At 35.8% G+C, this 22,523-nt stretch overlaps 1 protein-coding gene across 1 annotated transcript in view; it reads left to right on the top strand.

Annotated features, from left to right (window-relative positions):
* The first annotated feature begins 9,507 nt into the window (after positions 1-9,507).
* Positions 9,508-22,523, top strand: part of LOC128210761 (cytosolic purine 5'-nucleotidase-like) — a 29,579-nt gene continuing 16,563 nt past the window's right edge. The window contains exons 1-3 of the mRNA XM_052915114.1: positions 9,508-9,750; positions 13,397-13,541; positions 19,025-19,098. Coding sequence (XP_052771074.1) covers positions 13,441-13,541; positions 19,025-19,098 — 175 coding nt within the window. The 5' untranslated portion in view covers positions 9,508-9,750; positions 13,397-13,440. The remainder of the gene's footprint in view (positions 9,751-13,396; positions 13,542-19,024; positions 19,099-22,523) is intronic.

The following is a 22,523-nucleotide window of genomic DNA, read 5'->3' as shown; positions in this document are numbered from 1 at the left end:
TCAATCTTTCCAATTAAATACTGCAGTGGAAATTACAGGAACAACCCCAGTCTTTATCATTAAATTATCCAGTGGAAATTACAGGGACAACCCCAGTCTTTATCATTAAATTATCCAGTGGAAATTACAGGAACAACCCCAGTCTTTATCATTAAATTATCCACTGGAAAGTACAGGGACAACCCCAGTCTTTATCATTAAATTATCCAGTGGAAAGTACAGGGACAACCCCAGTCTTTATCATTAAATTATCCAGTGGAAAGTACAGGAACAAACCCAGTCTTTATCATTAAATTATCCAGTGGAAATTACAGGGACAACCCCAGTCTTAATCATTAAATTATCCAGTGGAAATTACAGGGACAACCCCAGTCTTTCCCATTCAACAATGCAGTGGGAATTTTAGGGACAATCCCAGTCTTTACCATTCAATACTGCAGTGGAAACTACAAGGATAGTTCCAGTCTTTCCCATTCAATAATGTAGTGGAAACTTCAGGGACAATCCCAGGAGCCCAAAAGTTCCTGTGGTCCTGTCAAAAGCTCAAGGATCAAAGACCAAAATTACTTTTAAGAACACAGTTTCAGCGTCCAGGTATCAGGACATTCATTATTCTGCATAAACAAACAAGAGGCCCAAGAGGGCCTATGCTCTACTAGCATGGCTCTTGTGGTCATTTTCAATCCAGAGCATGTACGTTTGAGTAATAGGAACCGAGCTCTTATGGATATCTAGATACTGTACAAGTTTCATGAGATACAATCAAAACTGAAGACTGTATCGTGTTCACAAGCTAGTGTTTACACAATAGCATTTTTTTTATACTATCAAGGGCCATAATCTAGGCATGCATGGGCAGATCTAGCTGGTTTTCAAAAGGAACCGAGCTCTAATGGATATCTAGATACTGTACAAGTTTCATCGTGATACAATCAAAACTGAAGACTGTATCGTGTCCACAAGCAATTGTTTACAGACACACGGACGCACAGACGCACATACTACGTACACATTACCATCGCATAAGCTCTTCTGGCCTTTGGTCAGTAGAGCTAAAAATGTTAAAATGCCCTTGCACACAGACCATTTGTGCAGGATGTTGCCCTTGCACACAGACCATTTGTGCAAGATCCTGCCCTTGCACACAGACCATTTGTGCAGGATGCTGCCCTTGCACACAGTCCATTTGTGCAGGATGCTGCCCTTGCACACGGACCATTTGTGCAGGATGTTGCCCTTGCACACAGACCATTTGTGCAGGATGCTGCCCTTATACACAATTCATTTGTGCAGGATGCTGCCCTTACACACAGACCATTTGTGCAAAAAGATGCCCTTAAACATTTGTGCAATATTTTTGATGGCGTTGTTTTTCTCACCTTTTTGTGATTGTGGACAGGGGCCTTGGAATTGTGAATATGAATAACTGGTATGGCGACACTGAAATGTGAAAGAAAGCCATCATTTTAAAATATACATTTATGAATGAAATATTGCTATAAATTGGGATTATATAACACTGCTTACTACCACTTCAATGCTAAAATAATTTATTTTCATTAACATTATACTGAAAAACAGAATAATTTTGAGAAATTGAGAATTTTTCTACCACTCCGGTAAAAAAGAAGATCTAATTGTTTTAAAATGTTGTATGTAGGCCCAACATCTGCCCATTTTAAGGCAGAGAAAATCCTTGTTTTTTGCATTGAATACTATTAACCAGTTTTAAGAGCCCCTCCTGAACATGAGAATTGCTTTTCCCATTAATATAATTATACCAAAAAAGATAACTGCATAGACTTAATAACAAATTTTGACTAATGTTATTTCTTCCTAGCTCAGTCAAACATAGTGTTATTAGTATTTTCCAGCCCCTATAGTAGTTTCAACTATGCCAATAGGTTTACAACCTTCAATAACAATAATGATTTACAACATAAAGTAAAGGGTCAAGGGTTCTGATTTGATCTTAAAGCCATATTTGCATTTCATGCCAGTACAAATTGAAAACGGACACTCCAGTCTTTTAGACAATTTTCAAATTTGATTTTATGACAGGGCTGAGGGGTCTCTGTTAGCTTTTGTAACTTTCAGAAAAGTTTAAATATTGACTGACCAATTGCCAGCTATATGTTAAGAAGGGGTCAGGTATAAATCGCCCATAAAGGATTAGGGGTTGTTTAATCAAGGGTAGCTGTAAATGCAAATTCAGACAAATAGGATGATATAGTGAAAATGAAGGGGTATTATCAAAGGGAACAAATCTTAACCATCATTTGACATTGGCAGTGATTCCTTTTTGCTGGGCATCCGGAGTGGTGGATAGGTCATACAGGATTTTTTTTTTAATACTTAAATGATGGAAGGGATTAAAAACTAACCTTAAACCTAAACCTCACCCTTTACGTTTTTAATCCAAAATCCCTTTAATACTTTATTTTGTTTTCCATATATATTACACTTTTTCGAGGGGACCAATCATTCCTAATCCTAAATATATGCGCTTTTTTGGACAAGGGACATGTACTATTTTTTTAGTACAAAATGTATGCACAACACTAGCTCGGGACTCTCAGATGATTGCTCTGGACCTATGAAAGTGAAATATTTGGAGTTCCAAGGAATGCACTCAAGCAGCTTTGAAAATTAATCACTGCATAGGCACTGGCCAATATTATTCTGAAACGTCTTGGGCGATATCCCTTCTACAGTTTACTTCAGTCAATATTATCATAAATTAAATATTGATGACATTTTATACTTATTCATTCACATATAATCTTCTTAAGGGTACATTGTACCGCTTATTAGTGTAAGTAAAACCATTCAGAGGGAAACATACGCTCTTTTGTTTTAATCTGTTTCAGGATATCATGTATACTAGCATAACATACAATGTAGCAATCTGCAGCCAATTGCATAAAACCTTAAAAAGGTGATGATGTGTAAGCTTATTCATACTCACACCCGAATTCAAGGCCCATTCTGCAAGTGCTCTGATAAGATTGCCAGTAACAATTCGGCGAGTGCTCCGATAAGACTGTCAGTCATTTTATGTTTTTGGAGCATTGAGTGCAAAGACAGAATGTAACCCTGGTTAGAGCTACCCTGGTTCTTTAACATACATCAGTGTATAGCTGTGTCACACGGGACCCCTATTTAATGTCTCTCCTGGAAGAGGATTAGTATTTCTTTAGTGGTGCGGCGGGGAATCAAACCTTTGACCCCTGTATTATCAGTAAAGTGTGTTACCACTATACCACGGATCCGCCTTAAAAAGTTAACCCATAAAAGGTTATTTGTTGGGCAGTTCACATAGTAAAACACTTTGATTTGTTAACTGAAAAAAAAATGGGATAAATAATGACCAATCAATAAATAATTTGGGTAACTTTATCCTAACCAAAGAATTAACAATTTTATACAATTGGCTGCTGATGTTGGATACCTAATAAATATTATATGTTAAATGAAAAATGTTTAAACTTGAATTATCATACTTGTTCAACATCAAAATAATGCATCCAATTCCTAACACCTTGGCCATTTCCCATTAAAAAACAACTTTGGATGTATATGGATGGTTTACAATGTCAGAAATCTTAAGATTTAACTAAGTTGCAAGAAGATAGTGTAGTTATTTCAATTTAGCAGTTAAACTTAATGACAATACTCTTGGGAGCCTTAATTATGTATACAATTATACACTTCACTGGCAATCAATTTAAACTTAGTTATACAAAATACACTTTAAAACACTGCAATTAATTAACTATTACTTTATATCTTACCAATTACTTCAACTGATGTACCAGCATCCAAGGTTGGTTTTCAACAAAAAAATGGCCGAGGTGTTGTGAACGATTGCATGCAAATCTTTACCGTAATGCAAAAGTTCAGTGATGTTGAAGATATGCATGGTGGGGTTTTTCTACAATTGATGTATATATTTATTAACTAAAGAAAGATGTATAAAAATATGTTTTTCACCATCTCTGGTGGAAACAGTCACCCATGTTTCCACAATGCTAGATTTATCTATGGGTCTATAGAAACAAATCATATCTTTGAGACCTTTCTATTTACTGCAGTAAATAATGTAATTGGTATCATGTTTTATTCAGTTATGAACGTGAGCCAACATGCTCAATTAATTTAAGTTCTGAGTTCTGCACTTTGTATGTACATGAGATTCTGCAAGTCGTCTCGATGAGGTGAACATTTGAAACGAGTTACATGAAAATCCTTGAAAGGGTTTAGAAGATACAGAGTAGACACAAAATCTTTTGTTCTAACACTGAACTTGACCTTGAGCCATCGTGCATGGAATGTGGGATCTTTCATTGTCTTGTTCTTGTGAACATTTGACTCAAGTTTCATGAAAATCCTTTAAGGGTTTTAGAAGATAAAGAGTGGACACAAAAATCTATGGCTCGAACATTTGACCTAGACATGGAGCCATCGTGCATGTAATGTTGGTTCTTTATGTTGTCTCGATGTGGTTAACATTTGACCCAAGTTTCATGAAAATCCTAGGTAGGGTTTAGGAGATACAGAGCGGGCAAGGAAGTGTAATAGACAGATGGACCATTTCTAGTCTAGCAGATCATTTCAAGCCAAATTAAAACTTGCCAATTTAAAATGTTTTAACATGAATTACCTGAAATAAAATAATATAGCTTTGAGGCTCTTCCATCTGATGAAAGAATGAAGTCTAAACATTTAACACCATTACCTCGAAAAGAAACAGAAAATACAAACAAACTAGAATAAAAACAGAAGTAAACTAAACAATTTAACATTGAAAAATATTGAATTAATGCTGGAAGTCTTCACAGTGAACTAAAGCTATGTCTGCAAATCGCCAACAATGTTAAGCCCGCCAATGTTGAAAGCAAAATCATGAGACTACCTTAAAATACAAATTTGTGAAACAGTTCCAAGAAAGTTTTGTTGAATTAAATATCAAAAAGTTTTCATTAATATAATAATCATATGAAAATATCGGCATTGTTTAATGACTGGGATACTGTCTTCTCATGTAGAACATTAGCGCAAAGTTATTTAACATTATCCCCCAATGCATGGCCATGTTAAAGCCAAGACAAGCCATATAAAATATAAATACAAGGAATTTTGACAAATGACAGTCGACCTACAGACTAAGTCAAACGTCTTCCACACATGCTAGAACTTACGTTCTTCTTCTATTAAATGGTTAACATTTGTGAAAAATTATTTCCTAATCCGCAAAAGCATGGCCACATTAAAACCCAGACACTGAAGTATGTATGTATTTCTTTAGACCTTGCGATCAAGGATAACCCGTGAAAGTGCAAGCACTTATTTCCAACGGGGTCCTTTGTTTTTGCTGAAGGGACAGCACGCTGAAGAGACAGTGGTGGGATACAAGGAAGTCCGGGTGCGAGACCCTAGCTCTTTTTCGAAGAGACCCCTTGGTTCTTTTACGTGCTCGGTGTAAAGCACCGATACACGGGGTACAACTTTCCTGGGTTAAACCAGTACTGAGTACACCACTTTTCCAAGCACTACCCTTTAAATGCCAAGCGCCAGGCAAGGGAGCTACTTGTACCAACTTTTAACGTCTTTTGGTATGACGCGGCCAGGGATCGAACCCACGACCTCCCGCTCCGTAGGCGGATGCTTATCCACTAGGCCACGGAGACGGTTAATAAGAACTAAAGCTAAATTACAAGAAATTTTTCATAAATGACCATTGACTTAAGCCTAAGTTATTGGTTTTGCACACATGCCAGAACTCTTTTTATGGATAACATTTGTGCCAGGTTATTTTAAATTTCCCAAAATGCTTGGACAAGTTACAGCCCCAACAACATTGGCCTGCTGAAACAGCAAGCATAAACCACCATTGCGACAACTATGTAGAGCGCCCTGCAAGCAAGCTAAACAATACCCTTTTGAAAGACAACACTAGAACATAGAACAATGGATCTTTATATAAATTAAAATACAATTGAGACAACTTTAACCAAGAGCTATAGTAGGTTTAGTTATGAAGTCTATTATACATGTTAAACCTGTCCTAGGTCGGATCCTAAGTTTCATGTACACTGATTTGTCCGAGCATAAAGCATCTTAATTAGCATACTGGTATATTAATACTTTCAATTCATTAAAAACTTAAATTTTACAAAACAATTTCTACCAAGTTAAATAACAATAATTTTTAGAGTTGTCAGTCAAGTTGGAAATCTAAACAATGGCAATGATTACCATCTATTATGAAAGATTGAAGACCAAACAATTAGCAATCAATACAAAATTATTTCCATTCATGTTTAGACCCTTTCTATTCTGCATCTTTAATAGTTTCATTATTTTATTGCTATATATATATATTTCTTTATTGTTTAGACAAATATGTATGAGGGAGGCAGGAGTACAAATGTAATTATGCTGAGAAGTTGGCAATAAGATTTTGTTTAAAAAGAGGAAAATGGCGCCAAAAAACGTCTAAAATCATGAAAAGAAAGCTAAAGAAATTCAAAACACATTGAAAATCATTATACAAAAATTCACTCTCAAAATTGCCATTCAATGTTGAACTATTCAATCATCATAACATCACTAGCTGTCAGGCATGCTGATGTCAATAAAAGAAAGACAACTGTATACATCTACTCACAGATTCTCCACACAATACATCATGGATCAGCAGTCTGCAGAAATATTTCCATATCAGGAGATGGGAGAGAAATTGGTTTTATGTCAGCCAGCTTCAACGCCATAGCTGCGCCTCTTTTCATTGGATTCTTAGAACAAGCCTGAAATGAAAATGTTTTTTGGGGCAGGATAAGTTCCAATTTCTTTCAACATCAGATCTGATGATATTTTAAGGGACTCGCTCATGTTTTGGGACCAAAAATGAATAAACCGGTAAATGCGTCTGAAAACTTATTTTATAATTATTTTACTCTTTGAAATCGTAATTGCAGAAAAAAAATTCATTTATAGTATAAACAATTTTGTTTTGATTTTTTTGTGGGGTGCAAACCCACACCAGTATAGTAAAAAATATATTAGAAAACCAACGCCTTAACTACTAGGCCCCCCAGAATTGTATCAGATTGATATTTTGACCTTTTGACAATACAAATTGATAACATCATGTGAAAGTGTCAATCGACCAATCATGCATCAAAAAACCTGTTGTTTACGTTAATGAAAATATTGGTCCTTAAAAACAATAATTAAGTAAATATCAATATTTGCTGAAAGGTTCCAGCTTTTGATATTTTAGTTTTAATACTCCTGATGACTAGCCACTCTTTTATTTCGTAATTAAAATAAAGAAAGTACATTTAAAAAAACATGAGGGAGTCCCTTAAACATAATACTGAACACCAAAACAAGGGTTTTGGACTTTAGTGACACACAGTTTTTTTATGTGTAACGTTCGAGACCAAACAAACACCAACAGATCCCTTCGGAGAAAAGCATGCTCAACCCTAAAGGGTTTCACTGGTCTTTATATACACTAAATTGTACATACATTTCATACATACTATGAACGTACTTCTGTCCATAACGAAATGTTATACATTGACCGCACATATGCCACCTACAGAGGACCATTACACTATGAAAGCACATCCGCCAAAAACAGCGGATCGTTACATTACTTTCCCCTCAGAGAAAGCTCGTCCCAAGTCTTGGACTGGGAAACACATGGGTAAGGCAACTCCGGTCCGGCAGTTGTCATTATCCCCCCGCGGCCACCATTTGTAACTTGCGAGACCAAACAAACACAACAGATCCCTTCAGAGAAAAGCATGCTCGACTCTGAAAGGGTCCACTGATCCACATATACACTAAATTCTCTATTCACACAGAGCCCGGGCTTTGCTAATTTGCATATTACCAACCAAGTTAACATACATACTATGAACGTTCTTCCGTCTATAACGGAATGCTACACTATGAACGCACATCTGCCGCCTACAGCAGAGCATTACATATGCACGGAACCTGAGAGTAGGATTTTGTTATTGGTCCCAGATGGAACATTCTCTACCACAGGGATTTTGACCACTCACTCAAATGTATCTAAATCTTGAGGACTGAATGCTCCTGCTATTTTGATAGCAAATGAGCAAGACAATTAATTTCAGTTACCAGTACTGGTTTTCGACTTAATAATCCAAATACATGTGCATAAGAAGTTAAAAGCATTTTAAAGTGTTCACTACTTCAGTTATGTAATATCTTAAATATTAAAGTTTAAACAAATGTAATATTGATTGTCACCATGATGACTTGCCAAGTATTCTAGACTGTAAGTATGTGCACTTGCAGAGCCTCATATTATACTATTGAAATGTTTCCTGGCCCCAATAAAGCAGAGTTGTGATCATTTACAGATAATTCATACAAGTGTAAGACATCTACTGTACTTTGCATGTTGCAAACTTAGATCTACTTGGACGTCACTCAGAAAAATCACTTTCTTATGAAACATGTGGTGCAACCTTGATAACAGCTTCTAGGTTTGTGTACGCTTTCCTATCATCTGTCTGCATCCAGCATTGTTTACACCTTAACATGTAATAAATAACTTTACATGTATCAATATAGCTCTCTTTTTGACAAAACATCAATTATAAGACTGTAGTTAGCCAGGCGCGTGGCTGACTGTACCCAAAAAGTTAATATGCAGTTGCGTTATGAAATTTTGACAGGTCCAAGTATTTGTCATTCCAAAACCTCTAAATTTTAAATAAAAAACTGAAGGGGGTTAGAGTGAGATGAGGTTAATATACACCCAAGCAGGCACTTAGCTGCATAATGCGAGTACATGACTGAATCCACATCATTTCGACCAAAATATCAGCCTAAGTTGCAGTACGCATACTTGACTACATGCATTTTCAGTACTTTAGTACCTCAGAACGGACTGTTTTCCAGTACTAAAGTAGCTCAGAACGCCCAGAATGGGAAAGATTGCACCATTTTTTTCAAACTTTTCCGAGGGGCATGCCCCCGTACCCCCCTACATAATTATGAATCCACATGAATAGGGCTTGCTACGCCCCTGCCCCGAAGGCATCGATCTGCGTAATCCCAAATTGACCCTAGCTACGCGCCTGTTAACCCTAAAAATATTCTACTGTTATCATGTTCAAGTATAGTTTTAGTTCAATCATTTACAATATTAAAATAGTTAACATTTTTTATTAACTGGCCTTACTTTTGAGTCAAATCACGTACACGTGCAAACATCAAATGTGGGACGTAAACTTCCTTGGCTGATCTCAATGAAAGCAATTTATTAATTGATCGGCAACAAAAAATGCATACAAGTGTTAGGCATGTGGTCTGATTTTCCAACTTAATCAGTCCCCAAACAATAAATTCACAAACGTGTGAGATATGCGATGCTGCTTTCCCGCCATCTGTCACTGTGCAGAATCTTCTGCGCATGCGCGTTGAAAGCAATAACAGCTCTTCAGTGGATATTGATCTTTGAAGATCGTTTTGAAAGGACTTATCGTAAAGAGTCCAAAGAGAACGATATAAACATGCCAAGTTTATAATATTACAGTATTATTTACAAACAGAGGCCAGGGTTTGAACAATTTAAATTTAAAAACCTATGAAGTATTCTCAATTTTAAACCGGAAGAAGAATTGGAAACAAGGAAAGTCAAACTGAAAGTTGTAGAAAAACCATCTTTGTTTGTCAGTATTACGTTTGTGATATTTAAAGGTAGATTCTCTGCAGTTAAGGTTTGTTCATTGGCATTTATGTATGTCCCTTTCTACAGAAATTAATTTATAGTGCAGAATTACGAAAAAACTTCTGTATATTTGTAAAATGTTTACAGGTTTAGAAATTTGAGGTGGGTGGAGAATGTAAACAAAGCCCAAATTCGGTGTTATTTTGGCCCTTTACTCCCGAAAAAAAATGCAGCTAATCATGAAATGTTTATGATTGAAGTATTATAAATTATTAAAGTGAAAAATATTAATGATAATCTGTATAAACAGGCTAAGAAAATAGGAATGTGGTAAACATACACCAGACCAAATAAACAAATCCAGTTCAAACCAGTTCATAAATTAACTGTGTTTGAATAGTTATTTCTACTGTATTTTTATGCCTCCGAAGGTGGGCATATTAAAATCGCACCGTCCGTCTGTCCATCCGTCCGGCTCTGTAACTTAACCTTGTATGGACAGATTTTAAAATAACTTGCCACATGTGTTCCACATACCAAGACGACGTGTCGCGTGCAAGACTCGTGTCCCTACCTCAAAGGTCAAGGTCACACTTAGTGTTTATTCACAATGGAGTGCTGCATATAAGGACATAGAGTATAGGTTGTCGTGTCCGGGCTGTAACTTTCTCTTGTATGGACAGATTTTAAAATAACTTGCCACATGTGTACCACATACCAAGACGATGTGTCGCGTGCAAGACTCGTGTCCCTACCTCAAAGGTCAGGGTCACACTTAGTGGTTATTCACAATGGAGTGCTGCATATAAGGACATAGAGTATAGGTTGTCGTGTCCGGGCTGTAACTTTCTCATGTATGGACAGATTTTAAAATAACTTGCCACATGTGTTCCACATACCAAGACGACGTGTCGTGTGCAAGACCCTGGTCCCTGCCTCAAAGGTCAAGGTCACACATAGTGTTTATTCACAATGGAGTGCTGCATATAATGACATAGAGTATAGGTTGTCGTGTCCGGGCTGTAACTTTCCCTTGTATGGACAGATTTTAAAATAACTTGCCACATGTGTTCCACATACCAAGACGACGTGTCGCGTGCAAGACTCGTGTCCCTACCTCAAAGGTCAAGGTCACACTTAGTGTTTATTCACAATGGAGTGCTGCATATAAGGACATAGAGTATAGGTTGTCGTGTCCGGGCTGTAACTTTCTCTTGTATGGACAGATTTTAAAATAACTTGCCACATGTGTACCACATACCAAGACGATGTGTCGCGTGCAAGACTCGTGTCCCTACCTCAAAGGTCAGGGTCACACTTAGTGGTTATTCACAATGGAGTGCTGCATATAAGGACATAGAGTATAGGTTGTCGTGTCCGGGCTGTAACTTTCTCATGTATGGACAGATTTTAAAATAACTTGCCACATGTGTTCCACATACCAAGACGACGTGTCGTGTGCAAGACCCTGGTCCCTGCCTCAAAGGTCAAGGTCACACATAGTGTTTATTCACAATGGAGTGCTGCATATAATGACATAGAGTATAGGTTGTCGTGTCCGGGCTGTAACTTTCCCTTGTATGGACAGATTTTAAAATAACTTGCCACACGTGTTCCACATACCAAGACAACGTTTCGCGTGCAAGACTCGTGTCCCTACCTCAAAGGTCAAGGTCACACTTAGTGTTTATTCACAATGGAGTGCTGCATATAAGGACATAGAGTATAGGTTGTCGTGTCCGGGCTGTTACTTTCCCTTGTATGGACAGATTTTAAAATCACTTTCTACATGTGTTCCACATACGAAGATGACGTATCGTGCGCAAGACCCATGTCCCTACCTCTAAGGTGAAAGATACACTAAGTGTTTATTCACAAGGGAATTCTGAATATAAGGACATAACAGTGTAGGTTGTCAAGTATGGGTGGTATTTTTTATGTTCAGAGGCAATTTAAAATAACTTGCCATATGTATTTGACACGTAAAGGCAAGATCAACTTTTCATGTACTGACCTTGTTCGTAGGTCAATGTCACATTCGGGGGCATTCGTCACATACTGTGACAGCTCTTGTTTTATTAAGATATTCATTTTCAAATGTTAAACTTATCAAATATACAAAATTAATTGTGTATCTGTTGATAGTTACTATAATTAAATCCCGGACTGCACTACAATGTAATTGCTATGTGCATCTGTCTGGGATTGAACCCTCGACCCATTGCTCTGCTGGTGGACACTCTACCATGTCACTATAAAAGCTAGCTCTCACCATCCTCGTTAGTATAGTGGTTAGTATCTCTGTCTGTAAAGTGGGAGACTGGGGTTTGGATTTCCCTTTGCCAGCCAAATATATATTAACAGGTGGTTCCTTTTTCTTTTAATAGTTTTATTAGTCTTTACAAAGATGCCTGCAAATACATTATATTCAAGAATTTGTATTTTTGTGAGAATATACATCATTATTAAATTAGTACAATAATGCTCCGGAATGTATTTTTACTCCCTTTATCTGTGATATATATAATATACCACAAATAAACAGGATAAATCAATACATGTCATGTCCAAATAATTGTACGATGATGGATTTATTTTACAATTTTTGATATGGCAAATCCTTCACGTACAAATTGTTTTGTACCAAAAGTGGGAAGTTATTCTGATTGGGATTCCGGGTTAAAGCATATAGCGTCTATTCAATATCACAAAAACAAGAAATATTACCAGATATGTTATTTTATATTGTTTTGTATACAAAAAAAACCTATCCCACAAATTATAATGAGTTTGATGTGTTTGTCTTCATTCCATACTGTCAAAACATAACAATATGATATATATGAAGGGCACCTGCAAGGCTGCAGTTCACTGTTTTACACCAATCAGAACACTTCGGCCATGGCCGAGATGTTATGATTGTATTTACGAGGTCTATCTCGAAGCTTGCCGGAGATGGCCCAGTTATTATGCTTAGCATAATTGTTGTCTGTGTCAGTCAAGTTTTGTTTGATTGGAAAGGTAAATCCTGTGCTGTAATGCATGTAATGCTTATTTTGTGAAAAATATCTTTGCACTTACATGGTATAATATGAATATAAACCTTTATTATCTATTTTAAACATAAAATACTTCTCCAAATACAATTTCAATTTTTAACAAAACCCCCCTGTTTTTGCACAAACCCGTTTAGAGGTTAGGGATTAGAAGAATCCCGTATAACATGTCTATTATTTTAGACTGATGTCATGATGTGCTAACATAATTATAACATAAGATTATCTGCTGCAGTAAATAATAAAAATCTTCAAGATTGACTGAATAAGTAAGCAATCAGGTCTTCTAAAACAGTTATGTGTTTTGTACATTTAGCAGGAACATGTATGTATACACAAAATTGCATCTCTTCGAAGCTTTGTGGGTAATCAGTGATACCAAATTTCCTCGATTCAGCTTTTTTCCCCTTTTCTGTCACAAAACTTTAAAAATTAAACTTAAAAATTTAAATTGTGGCCTTTTGTCTGATCTAGACAAAAACAAATTGTATATATATAGTGTGATGGGGGGTACTCCTAGTTCATACTAGTTTTTTCTTTCTTTACAAATTTCTGTTGGTATAGTATGTGATGAACTGTCTTAAGATGTCAAAAGCTTAAAGTTATTTTTTTTTTTCAGGAAGCATTCTCAGTCCTAGTAGAGCAAGAGAAAATTGATCAGCAATGGATGTCAAAATGAGACCAAAGCTAGATTTTGCTGATTTAAGACTAAGTAGGGGTATGTCGACCAGCTACAGAATGTTCAAGAGGGAACCGGATAAGAGGTAACTTACCTTTATTATTGAATAAACCAATCCGATAAGATGAAGAATCAAATCATGAAGAATCAAATCATGAACGAAAATTTAGTGATGGTTCATTATTAGTTTTCTGCAAGCCTGTACACGTACCAGTATCCAAATATATATGGGTAACTATAGTCATGCAAAGTATTTTGGGTCCATTTATTAATGTTTGAATTCATGTAAGAAGTTTGTTAAACTTATTTAATTGACAACAATTATTTAATAAGTAGGGCCACAGAAATAAAAGGGTAGTTCGGGCAGTATTTTGAGAGAGAAAAAATGGTCTGAATATGATAAAACCTAGATGGCTTTATTAAAACAAAACCTTCAGGCATTATTACCAATTCAGTTCAAACATTATATATTTTATAACGATTGTGAAGAAAGTTCTGATAACTTATACAAAGTCACTCTCATTGGTATGATGTTGTGTGAGAGTGTGGTCTTGTGTTGTGGGGGAAATCAGAGTACCCAGAGAAAACCCACTCATCTGACTTGATGACCACTTACTGAACTCACATGCAACCAGGCTGGGAATCGGACTGCTAAACAGACAACAAATATGAATCTAGAAACTTTCGCTGTACACAACCCAAAAGGAGAAAAAATATGGAAATGAAACAGACATTTTTTTGTTTTGTCACATTACAAACCCAATCATGCTCCCTGGTGGAATATTGTGGAGGAAACCATATAAACCTAGAGAAACTCATTATCTGTCTGGATGATCTCCAGTCATCTTGCATACGCTGAAGCTGAGGCTGAGGATCAAACTATAAAAGGCTTAAAGGAAAAGCAAGTTTGCTGATGACTGCTCAACTGGGCCTGACAACATTTTGTTAGAAATTATCACAATGAGTGTTGAGAATATTGCACAGAGCCCTCACATTATTGTTAATGACCAGCAGTTGCGAATGTTTTTGGTTCTAACAATAGAAGTAATAACTTCAAAAGAATCAGTCTTTAAGCTAAAAGTTATAAATATATTTTAGTAACAACCCTGATTGAAAAGCAACATGAAATATCATTCAACATAAATTTTACAATCATGTAACCTTGAGTTTTTGTCCAATTTCATTTTCAAGGTCAGTTCTCAAGGTCGTGTCAAGGTAGTCCAAGAATTTGACCAAATTTTTAAGTATAACATTGATATACCAAGACCAGGAATTCCAAATTGTAGGAATTCAAGAAAGATCGTGTGATATTATATTCCCCATATTAGTGTCATTGTAAATAATTAAAGAACTAATTTTCACCCATGTTTCCAAGTGCAATGTTGTAAATCAGGTTCTCTCTAGTGGAAACAGTATTGATTGGGAAAGCAGGAAAGTACATGATGTTTAAATGAAATTACATGCCATTCTGTTTTGAAAGGAGTGGACTTTTTTGTTCAGTTAAAATTTCCTTGAAAATAGAGGCATTATTAATTGCTTTGTTAAACTGTAACTGAGTTATATATGCCACACTTTTATACTGATTGTATTTAAATAAACACATTTCCTAGAAACTCTAAATACATTATCATAAGTTTCAAATCTTAAAAGATCATGTTATTGCATTTCATTTTCCAATGGTTGCTGCTTTCCTGAAGCTATAAGCCCTATTAGCGCTTTTATTATTATAACTGCTTTTCCCAACCAGCTGTTCCCACCTAGGCTAAAAAGACAAAAAAAGTTTCCTATCAAGTTTAATTTCAACATGACTTTTTATGGCCTAAATGCATATATGAGAATGTGGCCTTTCTCTTAATTTTGTAATAATGGTTTATTGATTGGACGTCACTGCCTGGTGACTTCATGGTCCTGCAGGAGCAATCAGCCCTTTAATATCCATATAGGCAATAATGAATAATGAGCAGAGATTTTTCTCTATTTTCGATTTGAGATATAACCCATGTGTTGCTGCTGTAGTCAATGAAGTTGACAATGACTCTCAATAAGTACATTGGTACTTGACCTTAATCATGAAGAATTTCACTTATTTGACATGGTGTCTTAATATTTAACTTGGCTTTCTGAAAACATGTTATATTCTACATCAGTCCTACGCTTATTGACTCTGCCCTTCTTAATCATGAAGGTTTTACATCATTGTATGTTAAAGTAATAGTTAGATGACATGAATTAAAATCTTACCTTATTCTTATTTCACCATTTCAATATTTTTCACTGTTTTGAAATTTCAGCCTGCTCTCACTTCCAAATAAAAAGTCAGCATACACAGGCCTGGGTCTCAATTTTAACAACATCATTTCTGAAATGATGTTATGTCTACATACAGCCCTCTTTTTTGAAAATCTGCAATTTAATGTCATTTAATATCCTTTTTAGGCATAATATTATAATTAAAAGAAGAATTGTTGGTTTCAGTGTAAGATTGCAATATATTTCAACTCATGAACACTAAATGTAAATACTTCACTTTTGGCCTACAGTAATGCCACTCGTGATATATATATTTATATATTGACCAAGGTTAGGTAGAACGAAACCAGTCTAAGGCAAACTTGTATGGACAAAGGGAAAACCAAGATTTGTATTTTACAATTTTCTGAGATGGGCGCCGCCATCTTGCATCTCTTTAAATAACAAAGGAATCGCGAGAGCGCTGCTGTGTGGGAGAATGTGTTATACAATGTCCACTTTGCACCCGAAATAACACCTGTCTAAAGGTCGCCGCCCTGTTATCGTTAGTCCATATAACAAATAAAAAACAGGGGTAATAAAGTCACAAAGGAATAACCTTGAATTCCTGAAATCACTGTACAAATAATAAAAAATCCATTTAAGTTTGGCGAGACAATCGCCCACGCCGAAAAATATCCGAGAATGGCCAAGAACAATGTCATCAAATGATTGGTTAAAAATAATAAATAATGCTAAGAAAATACCCTAATGGTTAAAAATGTTAAAAATGTTTTTCCATACAATTTCATATATATATACGGTCGAAACTGGTTGGCTCGAACTCGCTTGGCTCGAATTTCTTGTTGGCTCGAATTGGATGTAAAGGTCCCATATGTTTAACCTCAATGTAGGCATATCCGCTTAGCTGGAATTTTTCGAGACTCGAGGTATTCTGGCTGGTCCCTGGGAGTTCGAGTCAACGAGGTTCAACTGTATATAGGTTTTGGTGCTTACTCAGTGAAATATATAACAATCTTACACAAACAGAACGAACAAATATTGCCTATGCTTTAATGATAAATTTAACTTATGTTTTGGTGAAAAAAAATCAAATGTTATCTTAGTGGAAGTTGGAAATACGTCTTGGTGAAAGTTGGAATTCTCCAAGGGCTTAGAGACATGTCAACTGATGCTGAAATTTTGTTGCACTGTAATTCTTTTTTCAAGAAAATCACAAGGGTAGTATCAATCTTCTGGTAAAAATGTCATAGAGGCATTTTAATTGTTACTTTATTCTGTTATTTCCTCCGAATTATGTGAAAGATGGTGGCAAATTTGTTTTCTATTGTGGTATTAAATAGGTCAGTGTTACAATTAAGGTTTTAATAAAGTCAAGACAAGATTAATAATATACTTCTAAAAATCTCATTGCACCCACAAAACATTGAAAATAAATTGAAATGCACATGCTTGTAAACTAATACAGACAAACTGATGGTATATTTTCCAGACATGGTAATCATGTACCGTTAGAGCCGGATATTGATCTTCGTTATATAAGGCTCTGACTGTAATCTTGCTGAGAAGGGATCACCAGACTCACTCAATAAACCTATTTTGGAAGTTTTCTTTAAACTTTGGACTTTTTTTTTAAAATCCAGAAGGAAAGAAGGGAGGGTGCAATCCCCCTCAGCAGCCCCCCCCCCCCACACGCCCCCTTTGGTATGCAGTATTCAGGGTGTTTAAAGGCACTGGAGTAATTGAAACTCTAGGGGCTGTATGCAGAAAATAAAACTCAAGCATTATTTGTTACACAGACTCTCAAACGTGATTAATGTTTTGTGTATGCAGGTTTTGGGTGGCAAATGATGCAATGTTTAGTCTTAAGGGGTGGGGTGGGGGGTGCACGCTCATGTCCCTCAGCTGATGCAAATACAATTTTTGGCTATGTTTGCCATAACATATTGCTAAATTATTAAAAGGAATAAATTAAGAATATTGTCTGAATCACCAAGTGTTGGACTCAAGCCTGGTACCCCTAAGACGTCTGGGACAGCAGATGTTTCTATATCTTGATGACTGTCAGCTAAATACATTTTTGTTTCATTGCAAAACAATTGTATTAAGCCAAAAGCTCTTATGAATTAATATGAAACACTTTAAGACAATATAACACTTTTTAATTAATCAAAACTCTGGTATTTAATGTACAACTGTTTTCAATAATGTGTCCTTTTACCCATGTAGTACAGATATAAAATTGTCGCCAATTTGAAGAGGCGAAAAGTATTGATCGGAATTACACCGTCAGAATTTTACAGTAGAAAAGGAAGGAAGGAAATCTTATATGATGTTCAAGTGCCTTTAGTTTTCTGAATGAAAAGCTCAAATGTTAATACATTAAGCTGATAGATATATTTTTATAACTTGACTTAAATCTGTGTGGTATGCCGACCATATTTGATTATGCCGACCATATTTGAAATGTGTATGATGCACAATGTTGAAGAACATTATTTGATTCCAAACCATTCTATATTCATTGTTGCGAAAAAGCACTCTAACGGTAATATTGGACCATTGGCAGTTATGGCTCTATACGTTTAGTCTGTGATATATTGTGAACTGTCGTGCATCAGCTTGGGAAGAAATATATAGGATTTATTTGTTATTGGCGTGAGATGTAATAAAGAAAATATTGCCATATTTGTGCAAGGGAATTCAATTAACGCACGTCTCAGATTCCATTATTGTCTTTCAAAGGGAAGGTGTCTTATTATGGAAGTATTTATTAGCCATGACAGTAACATCTTACCATCATTTTATGTGACCTTGACATTGGACACCTTAAAGATTATCTTCTAGCATAATTATATACAATTGTAATGTTTAACATTATTTATCCTTGTCTGGAAAAATATTGGATTTCAAGTGACATTTTGGGACAATGAGAATTGCAGACTGACTTAAACAATACTCCGGGAATATGGACTGGCAATGTTGAAGGAGAAATTGGTGGTTATTGCAGTGTGGTATTTGTATAAAAAAAATCACAATCTAAATATTCATGTGTAGGTGTCATCATAAAGTGTGTTATATAACCGAGAAAATTAACAGAACTATTTTAAGAATTACAAGCCACAGACAGTAAATGAGGAGAACCAAAACACGTTGGCGAAGTTTGAGTTGAGGCCCATAAAAAACGGTGGAAATACGTGTGACCTAATTTCATGATTTCGGAAGCTACAAAGACATATTTTTTGAAAAACAAAACATGTCATTTGGGCGTAGGTTTAGTTGCAGTTCCACTAAAAATGAAATTTCTCCAATTTCCAGAGTGTTCGTCAACCGCAGCCTCATGCTGGAGAAGGTCAAGTTCTTTGGATTCGACATGGACTACACCCTAGCAGGTCAGTTTGATTTTTTTCTTATAGTTTATTTTTTCCTTGTTCATTCGGCATGGCCTTGGTGTTGTTTTCAACTGATTAGCAAAAACCATCACACTGACACATGTTACAAATCAAAAAGCAAAAAAATGTTTAGCCTCTTGCTTAACTTTAAAAAAATAATAGCAGTTGGCATGTGAGCAGTTGTTGAGAATGTTTGAGTTAGTCACGAGGCCTGCATGTGACAGTTCAGGTCACATACCACTATTAAATTGAGAAAGACTAAATTCAACCTAAGGAGAGTTGCCATCTATAGCTCATATTAAAAATCAAGTAGCTTCAATTAGCACAACTATATTACAACCCTAATGTTCACTATATCATACTAATTACTTTCTCTTATGTAATGAACATCACTTGTAATCGGTATTTCCTTCAGGACCATCATTGGTGTTGATGCTGACATCCCTTCAAAAAACGAGCTAGCATTCTAACATGCTATATTGCTTAATCCCAGCACATATCATGTTATAAAACCTGTCACCTGCGGCCTGTGTGCCTGTGTTCCAGCGGATTTATGACATGATGCGTGCAGGTATTAGCCTAATTAGGAATGTTGCAGCAGTTATTAATGGTATTGAGATACATATAAGTAATCGCAAGCCAATTAGTGAGAAGTTGATGAGAGAAGTTGTCATTTTACCTATATTAAAATGATTGATTTGTGCGATTAAATTCAATATTAAAATCATAACTATATGTGTTTGTTCCAAGCATTTTGATTTAAAATTTGGATAAATTAATTCTACTGTTCTTAAAGACGAGTTCATAAAATCTTTGTGCAAATCTTTGCAGCTTCATATTTTGCATCAATTTACCTATAAAAACTTAATGAGTTTTTGATGGACTTGGCTGAAGCATATTCAATTATCTAGCAAGTTTTTTTCCCTCGTTTTATTCCTTGTAAATGCAAATTAAAATTCCAAACAATTCAATAAAAATAAACAGCCCATCAGAATCCTCAATAAAAGTAATTGAAACATGATAAATTGCTCAGGGTCATGGTTAAGTTAATACATCTTCATTCGCATATTTCTATTCATCAACAATACCAGTTCCCCACCCCTTCGATTTAAACTACATCCTAAATTAAAACACCCGCGAACGGACACAAATAAGGGAATGGACGGAAGCCAACGAGGGGTGATGGATTAGGGGGTCAGCGATCCGAGATCTAAGGGAAGCCCCTAGGGTTTTGTACATGTATAGAGACGTATGGGACACCTCCGGCTTGTGAAATGACCAATGTCACCTTGATGTCTGTCCATAGGCCATTACCGTGTTACGCTCAATTTCATACGATGTTTTTCTTGCTCATTTCTAATTATTTTGATACATTTGTGTGAGTGAATTAAAGCCTTTTTCCTGCTCATACCATGATATGTGGGAATCGCCCCTTACAGGCAGACGTCATTATAAATGGTGGGAAATTCTTGTGTCCATGTCCTGAAGCTGAGTTATTGTGCTAAGGTGGACGGTTTACTGTAAATTATGATTGCTTGATGAGTTTATTGCTCCTCTTTCAGCTGTATCCTCACTTCACATCCTTTGTCGTCATTCTTTAGTTCATTTAAAGGTTTCTTTGCTTACACTCAACTTAGATTTAGTGCCTGTCTTTTTTTGAAGAAACAGTTAAGGTTTTTTTGTAGCCTTGATGTGATATCATCATGCAAAAACTTTTGTTGGCCAGGATTGAAAATTGTTAAGATATTAACTTTGAACTGGTATACAAAACTGTAAAGATGTAAACTTTGAACTTGGTATTTAAAACTGCAGTGCTCCAGCTACTGGTCTTAATAGTAGGGGGAGTGCTCTGCTGCCTAATATGTAATATGCACCCTGTGTACTTTTGTTTCCCAGAGCTGCCTTTGATGATTATGAGTTTTTTTATATTTATTTTGGACATATTGTCAAGTCAATTTTCGGAAATATTTAAGTATGAGAACAATAAATATACATAATAAGTAAAGATAACAGCTTTGGTATTTATAACAAACTTTTATAATTGAAAGTAGTTACAACACATACACAATAAGAATCAAACATTGACCCATGCAAGTGCCCCATTAAGGCTCATTCAGTGCGCATCAAAAGTGACTTTTGGCCTAGCACCCTGAAATTTTCAAACCCTGGCTGCAGCACTGAAAACTGTTGAGGTTTTAGCTTTGAACTTGGTATATATGTTCATGATAGCGCTGCACATTCTATTAGCATGTAACCTTAGCTTAATACTTGGTGAGTTATGTCCCTTGATAAAGTGAGAAAATGGAAAGGCATGGTGGTTCTCTCGTTATTCATCATACTTGAGTCAATGACAAGAGATGCAGAATTGATGTTTGTGTGCAGATTGGATTTGTCTGGAAACCTGATCGATTTCCAATTGCATACCCTATATAACCTAGCTGCCCAAAATCAATATTGTTTTAAAATGTTCATTTATATCCAGTGATCTCTGTCGGCCGACAGTTACCATATTGGCATCACTGTTCTCAAGCATTTTATTCGAGGACACATACATCTACCAATTTAGAACTGTACTATAGATGTCTAGCTTCTCTTTTGCAAATTAGAAATCAATGTAACTGACACAGAGACTTGAAAATTTGATGCAGATCCCAACAGCTGCCCCTGGCTTACTTTAAATAGTTGCCTGTGGCCTCAGCTGGGTAAAATCAGTCTTGACCATTAAAATATAAACAATACAACTTTTTATGTGCTGCTTTTCACGTCATGGGACATAAAACAACTATTAATCACAAATTATCCACGATATCTCCACATCTCAACACGTCATCAAAGCTAAAAATCCACAAGGGTTACAATTTTAATTGAGGAATAATGCTGTTTGGATCTGCATCATGCGATGGAACAACGTACATTGTACTAGCACTGTACATATTTTCAATTCTGTTAGGATTTTAACTTGATTAGTAATATACCAAAAACCTACTGACTACTTATTTTTTTGTTAAATGGAAAGGATTAATAAAGTCATTATTGTCGGCGATGCTGCATCTTGCTCGTATGAGAATTGTAATGTGTCTAGCACCGCAGATCTTTAAATTGAAATACCACTCACTGAAACATACCAACAGCATTGTTTGGTACAAAACATTTTATTTATCATCTTTATGAAAATTATCAGACACAAATCAATAAAAGTGATATGTATGGAAATCCAGCTCCTCCCGGCCCCAGTTCAAAACATCTTAAGTCCCAAGATCGGATTATAACAGGATCAAGCTGAGCAATCTATTTTGGGGTTGGTATAAATTGTATAATATTCTCTTGTTAAAGAGTTTTTGTGGCTTTTAAAGGAAATAATATTTGAGATATAAAATAAGATAAACTACTTGTTTTTTCATAAAATCATACTTTTTAATATGTAA

This window comes from Mya arenaria, chromosome 12 (genome assembly GCF_026914265.1).
Source record: "Mya arenaria isolate MELC-2E11 chromosome 12, ASM2691426v1".
Taxonomy (NCBI): domain Eukaryota; kingdom Metazoa; phylum Mollusca; class Bivalvia; order Myida; family Myidae; genus Mya; species Mya arenaria.
This window is presented reverse-complemented; position numbering and strand designations above follow the sequence as displayed.